General features: G+C 41.1%; 1 protein-coding gene across 1 annotated transcript; it reads left to right on the top strand.

The window, feature by feature from the left end:
- Positions 1–1,093: 1,093 nt before the first annotated feature.
- Positions 1,094–2,452, top strand: LOC117561926. The gene is made up of 3 exons (XM_034239607.1): positions 1,094–1,262; positions 1,590–1,754; positions 2,127–2,452. The coding sequence occupies exons 1-3, from the start codon at positions 1,094–1,096 to the stop codon at positions 2,450–2,452; spliced, it is 660 nt and encodes a 219-aa protein (XP_034095498.1).
- The last annotated feature ends 5,486 nt before the right edge of the window (positions 2,453–7,938 follow it).

Genomic DNA, 7,938 nt, shown 5'->3' on the forward strand with positions numbered 1-7,938 from the left:
CAAGTTAAAAACCTCAGGCTTTCTGGTATTGTCATTTGAATCATACCTGGTGAGGCATATTTTCATTTGTATGGCCCACTATGGTGAAAACAGCCTTCCAGAAGACCTGAGGCCAACTCAATAACCGCCTTTTTAATTTGACTTTTATTTAATTGTATATATTCTCTTTTTATCAACTTTATGTATATGTTGTTGCTCATGCTTTTGTATTCACTTAAAAGTCACCTATTCTGCAAAATCCTCTTGTTCATGTATCTTCTACATCAACATGTGTAAAGAGAATCTGAAAGTTTCAGGGAAAAAGATTCACTCACTTTTTGTCCTGATCCATTTCTATAAAAACCTGTCTGAAAATGAGCTGATCAGATTTTGGCCACTTTATGATGTCATAACGTTTTTTTGGTTTGTGTAACCATTAGCCAATCACCAACCAAGATAACCCCCCCCCCCACCTTATCACCTGAATCTCCTCCTTCATTGTGTTCTTTTTAACCAAAAATAGTTATTTTGAGCCAAATACGCGTCGAAAGGAGCCAGTTGAGGTGGTTTGGGCACCTATGGCGCATTTCCACTGCAGCGGGTAGCCCCGTTTAAGCGTCCTTAACCGTCCTCAAGCGGCCAGGCCAGTTTTTGGTGGCCTTTCCATATAGCCTAGTACCGGCTAGCGGGTACTTTTTCCGTCTTTTTCCGGCCCCATAAAATCGTGGTTCTATCAGACCAGGGCCAGGGCTGAACTAGTGACGTCAACACTCTCGACTGCTGATTGGTCAGAGAGAATCGTCACAAGATCGTGCGCGAGTTCATCCCTAGCGTCGCATATATATTTAGAAGCAAGCTTGCAGCATTTTTATAAACAGCATTTTGTAAACGGAGGAGCTACAAAAATCGCTACGTCTAATAAGAAAAGCACACCGTGGTCGACCGAGGAGGTGACGACGTTCCTACATCTCATTGGGGATGATCAAATCCAGCAGGAGCTCGACGGAACAATGCGAAATGTAAAAGTGTTCCAGGAAGTGTTCCTGTCTCTGCACAGATGTCCGAACGCGGATTTTCGAGGACTTTCCTGCAGTGTAGGGAAACACTGAAAAAGATGAAGAGTGAATATCGCATAATAAAGGACAACAATAACACGAGTGGTGCGGGTCGCAAACAATGGAAGTGGTTCGACTTGTTGGACCAGATTTACGGCCATAGACCGGCCAACGTTGGGAGGGAGGGAGGCCTGGACTCTGCAACGGCTTTACTGGAGTCCCTGCAAGGTACGCTCACTTCTAACAAAGAAGTCTATTTTATCCTTACATTAATGTTCGACAACCCATGCTTTTATCGAGCCCCGAAGAGCTACATAGGCAGATAGCCTTAGCTAGAGCTATTGTTTGCTAACACCATATGTGCCATTGTTTACGTTCAGTTTTTCTTTTCTATAGTTGTTGTTGTTATTTAGTATTGTGCTGCAGTAGTCTATTGTTTGCTAACACCATATGTGCCATTGTTTACGTTCAGTTTTTCTTTTCTATAGTTGTTGTTGCTATTTAGTATTGTGCTGCAGTAGTTTGTGGAATTAACAAGTCATTTTGCTGTTCTAGATGATTACATTGGGACTTGTGAGGAGGAACATTCCCGAACAACGGGTGATGGCAGTGTTCCCTCCACATCGTCATTGAATCCAGAACGGACCCCAGCCGAAGACCCTAACCCGACTCAACCACCAACACCGAGTGCCATCACGACACCGCAGCGTGTGGTTCTAGGTAAGAAATAGAAATGGCAAAACGACTGGAATTGTGTTTTGTTTTTTTAAACCTTGGATCATCCATCATCAGTAATTAAAATAAGCTATACCACTGTGTGGAAATGCTCTGTTACAAGTAAAGTCTTAGCTAGTAAGCAGCTAGTACAGTTGTGTGTGACATCCAATCATATACATATATTTATATTCATTATCAACAGGCTGGACATAATGTAATTCACTTTCACAATCATTGTAAACATCTAGGGCCAGAACTTTCTTTAGTTCACCTTACTGTTGTTCTGTTTATACATGTTATTCTTATATCCTTGTGTGACCTGTACCTGTCCTGTGTTTTTTCCTTATTGCTAATTATTATCTTATTGTCACCCAGGCAAGAGGAAACGAGGAGGAGAGGATCGGGCCCAGCAGGAACGGCACCATGAACAGCACATGGCCCAGCAGGAACGGCACTTGGACTGGGCCAAAGCGTCTGCTGAGCGGAGATGGGAGTTGGATGCGGCCTTGAGAAGGGAGGAGGCCGCCTTGAGAAGGGAGGAGGCCGCCTTGAGAAGGGAGGAGGCAAGGGAGGAGGCCGTCTTGAGAAGGGAGGAGGCCGCTCAAACAGAGACCTTCAACCTAGCCTTCCTGCGCACTCTTTGCGAGGTGCTAGGGGGACTGGGCAGCCGACGTGGCCCGTCTCCTCCTCGTCCAACTTAAAATAACCTTAATAGTTATTGTACATATTATATATATTTTTTCTAGTTAATTTTAAAATTTGTACTTTCTTGTTCTTTAAAATGTTCATTTTATTTTTATTTTTACAATGCCATGTATGTTTATGCTGGCTGCAATACAGTTTTTAATTTTTAATTTGTATTGTTTAATGGCATGCCTTTTTGATACACTATTTTATTTTTTTTGTATACTGCCATCAATAAAGTACTTATTTGACTTATCTTATCTCTTGTTGATAATGAATTGCACCCAACAGAAAAAAATCATATTCACATAATCTTGATTTAGAAAAGATATAAACATACATGAATTTATAAAGCAATAACAAACACCATCAGTTAGGAAAAAGCCCATAAGATAAGTTAGTTTTAAGAGATTTAAAGCAAGAAATTGAGTTTGCTAGCTTGAGGTCCTCCTCTAAAACATTATTACATGTTTATTTTTGTAATAGTATTAAGAATACATGATAAATACATAATACATGTAGAAATTGCTCAATTGTAATACCCTCGTTCTACTAGACTCAAACACATTCCTTATATATTTCAAAGACGAGAGAACAAAAGAAACCAATAACCCATTCAAGCAAGCTTTTAACATGTCTAGAAGAAAGATTGAGGTTATATTTTAATATATTATTTTATGTTGTGGATACTTTAGCCTCCATCCATGTTTACAATTGTCCACACTATTACGGAAAATGCGTACATGAAGAGCTACGTCATGAACGCAATAAATCATACCCTCGTGGGCGCACGCTCATGTGATTGGCTTAGAATGAAGGAGACATCTGATTGGCTCTAGATAGAAAACATTACGAGTATGAATCGGGTGACCATCAGGGGAGTCTCAAAAAATCCACACACGAATGCACAGCGATCCGTGCACAGAAAGCGGTTTGTGTTTGCAGGTTCAGAGGATTTAAACGGAAAACAAATATGTGAGGATCAAATATACATATGTAAAACTTTTTTCTGTATTTGGATTTTATTTACATGTATATGAAACGGAACACATTTGTGTGTGCATTGAAAAACACAAGTGTGGATCCGGAAATACAAGTGTGAATCCTTCTGTGTGCATGTGTGTATTATGAGACTGTTCTGAGCCCATAAACATCCACCACTTTCATCCCTTACAGCGCCCATCGTACAGGGCAAATGCAAAATGTTGCCGGCCCGGGGTGCAAAGGGTACTTTATTCAATTATTAATGTAATTACATCAAGGGCAGAAATGAATACATTTTTTAATATTTTCTTTTTTTAAATTATTTTCTTTCTCCCAGCGCAGCGCCCCTCCAGATCTGGCGCCCTAGGCGACCACCTAGTTCGCCAGTGCCAAGGGCCGGCCCAGGTACTGTCACCTAACATTACTCTCTCGTGGAGTTACATATAGCGGGCCCTCTGCGGGCCTAGAGCAGGGGTTCCCAAACTTTTCAGCCCGCGACCCCAAAAATAACAGTGCCAGAGACTGGCGACCCCTTTCAAATTAATTAATTAAAGTTTTCCGCACTCTCACGGGAATATCTCTGCAATGGAGCGAGCTTAAGTTTCACTTTTGATTGCATGATATAGCCCAGCGCAACACCTTTGTCACACATGTTGCCACTTGTTTGTACCATTTTCTGGCGATTTGAATCTGTTCTAGAAAAACTATGGGTTTTTTAGGACTTCAAGAAGCATATAGAACAAACAATGGATGTATTTTATGAACATTTATCCATGCTGAAAGTAGATTTAGATGTTTTAGGAGTGAGATAGAGATTATTATCTAATATATGCATCCAATGAAGCATTGCATGACGTCTGTTGATGATCAGAGGCTGTTGTTGGGGCTGCATAAACGTATTTTTGTTTTGTAGGCAGACCATGCAGGCAGCCCGCCGATGGTCACCAAGGTTCATGTTTTAATAGCATTTTTACAAAAAAAAAGCCAAGGGGAGCCTAACATGTGAAAAAATGGCTTAGACCTCAGAGTTCAACTTGGGCCTGCGACCTTTTACTGTATTTTGTTTTGAAAATCCACAGCGGAGGTGTCGTACTACATGCGGTGTATTTTGCATATCTCTCAGTAGCCAACGATCTGTGAGTCTGTTGGCTCGGACATAAACTCTGTAATAAATGTAGTCAAAATTGCATAAGAGGTGTAAAACCTGTGAGCATTTTAAATCACATTTGAACTAAATGCTTATATAATCTGTAGTTGTATTTGTATTGTTGATTTATTGTGTGAACGAGGCGATATAGAGAAGGTTAAGCTGTAATTATTAGGCTATTATGTACTGTTGGAGTGGTAAGCAGGCCTTTTGTTTTTGGATATTTGTGGAGTCAGGTGAGTGTTTTTTTTATTGGTTAAGTGGTCCTTGGTATGAAAAGGTTTGAAAAACACTGAGCTAGTGGATTATCAACGGGGGGAGCCTCGCTACGGGGAAATTATACAGATGGCCAGTCCGCCCCTGAAAAATATCTATGCACACGTTATTATTTATAATAATTTAAAAAAATTGATTTGATTTAGAATTTTTATTTTGTAATCCTCTCGCGACCCCCACTTTGGGAACCCCTGGCCTAGAGGGCCCTGACGGCTCGCCACTGGTATAGAGTCAGAGAGATCATGATGTAATGCTCCTCTGCACAGTGGCGGCGCCAGAGATTTTCTCTAGGGGGTGCTGTGGGGTAGCTTGACGTTTTATAGAGGGTGCTCAAACATTAAGGGTTTCCCATTAATGCACCAGCGCTACAGTTGAATTTTCTACTGCAACACTCCCCACACGCACACACAGTGTACACGCGACTGTTACAATGAAGGCTCGATAATCAGCTCACGGCTGTAAGCAGGGCTAAAGTGCTATTTTTACAAGTGGGGAGTGGACCTCACCTCCTCTAGGAGGGTCCTCACCTCCTCTAGTGAGATCCGGGGGCATGCTATCCCGGGAAGATTTTTTTTAAATATTGAAGTTAAAAGCATCAATCTGGTGCACTTTGAGAGCAACATTAAGAGATCTATGGATACATCTCTCAACACCCATATGAAACAGAACTGTAAACAGATTTTCTATTTCTTTATAGATATTTTACAAATCACTCCCCTTTTAAAACAAACCGTTTGAGACCCACTGAGATAACTAGACTAAAGTTAACGATCTAAACACTGAGAGAGTCCTTTACTTCACCTGAGCTGAGGTTATCTGAGACTCAGTCTGACAGGAGAGAGTTCTCCCTCTACCTTGTTGTTGAAAAAGCTCCTTATACCCGTTAACTTGGCTAGCTAGCACCAGATGCTAACCACAACGATCTCCGGTAGATACCCACCGGTGCGCGAGCTCTCACTCTCGCTCGCTCGCGCAGGCACACAAAATGGCTCGTGCCACACACACACACACACACACACACACACACACACACACACACACACACACACACACACACACACACACACACACACACACACACACACACACACACACACACACACACACACACACACACACACACACACACACACACACACACACACACAGAGCTTGAATGAAACCCAGAAACCCAGAAGTAAGCTACTTGTACTCAGGAGGCCTATTATGTGCAGAATCCCTCTCGCTTTTAGGTGGTTTTGATTGAGTGTTGGACATTTAAGGACTAAAAAACGATAATTTTTTCACTTTGCTGTTAGCAAATCATTTGGCGCTCTAGCTAACAGGAAGTCACGCAAGTGTCACAAAGTAATTTAGCCTATGGGTAGGTCAAAAATCGAATGGGTGCTGGCCATTGGCCTAATCATATCACCTGTGTTGAAAAAAAACAAACACATATTTCTTGGGGGTGCTTAGGGGGTGCTTTGGCAATCCTGGGGGGTGCTTTAGCACCCCCTAGCTCCCCCCTGGCGCCGCCCCTGCCTCTGCACCACGGGTCCCTAACTGACACTGAGGCTGCTCACAACTCGTCAGAGAAACTTGTGTTCCCTCTCTGCTGAACCCCCCCCCTGCGCTCCTGTATGACGTCACTGTTGCTACATCCTTAAGGGGAATAGCACAGCAGACATGGAGCAGTGATGCTGAAGTTATAACATCAGTAATCAAAATGTAGATACCCTCACATCCAAAACAGAATATTTGTAATAATGTAAAGATAAATCATACATTTTAATGTACAGTTTCTCATTTGTTTGCACAAAAACTATTGATTTAGCCTTTAACATGAGTCATCTAAACTTATTCCAAAAGTCTGTCTCACCTTTCTGGTAACTCCTGAGATTATTATTATATAGATATGCACCACAATGGAAATTGTGTGGACAATGACGCAGTGATAAAAAGAGGCAGATGATTGGACAGACACAGCGTTTGATTCGGCTGATGATTGAAATCATCAATGTCGAGCTATATGTTTGTTATTGACAGAATGATTCACTTTTAACTTTGAATCAAATAGCTTTGATTTTGTGTTGTGTGATCAAGTAAAAAAAAACATTTCGGAATTTCAGTTGCTGGTTGCTTAAGAAACAAAAGTAGACAAATGTAAATAATAAAGTGCAGATTTTAAGAAATACATTTAAAGAACAGAATTCCCATGTTCATTGTTTTTAGGTGAATTCATTATCTTTGTTTTACTGTCATTTTCTGAGAGAGAGAGCTCATTTCTCCCGTGTTATTATCCAAAGTTAATGTAAACTTGATTAATGTACTTCATTTGAATGTAATAATTATGTTGGCGGTTGTTTGTGGAAGCGCCAGTGAATGAGCTCCATTACCTGAGTTTTAAACATCACTTTAAATGGAAGATTCCCATAGGCCCGGCCACTCGATCTGATCGGCCGATACTGATTCCGGCGATCGGCCCCAAAATTGGCGATCGGAGCATCTCTAATAATTACTGATACACGCTTTTATAACGATAGTGCTCTCATGTCTTGTTTGTGTTGAGACATTGAAACAAACTAATGCCAGAAGAATACAAGCTGCTCATTGCTGCAAAAAGCCTGACTTGAAAGTGAACAAAATATATATTTGTTATATTTCTTAGTTTTGTGTTTTTGATTTAAAAACACAAAACTAGACAACTGTTGCTCTTTTCAATAGTAAATCAGTTGGGGTCCTGTTTTTAAAATCACTTTATCACCATTTATGCTTGGTGTTTCGCAATTCACAGGTAATGACAATAACCATAATATTAGAATGATAAAATAATAATAATAATACACTGTTGAGCCGAGGAACGGGAGTCAGAGGCGGTGTATTCAGAATGGACTTCCACACTTTATTATCCATTAATCGACAAGAGGTAAGTACATGTGCTGCTCTGTATGATAAGCTAGCATGAATGACAACAAACCCCGGTACCCTCACTAACGGGTCCGGGTTTCAACACACACTAATCACACGGTGAATTATATATCATAACGTGTCACCACACAAGCCCCCCCAGAATTCACCCATAAACAAAATCAGCATAGCGGGGCGGAACGACAGGTC

This window comes from Gymnodraco acuticeps, unplaced genomic scaffold (assembly GCF_902827175.1).
Source record: "Gymnodraco acuticeps unplaced genomic scaffold, fGymAcu1.1, whole genome shotgun sequence".
Lineage (NCBI taxonomy): Eukaryota > Metazoa > Chordata > Actinopteri > Perciformes > Bathydraconidae > Gymnodraco > Gymnodraco acuticeps.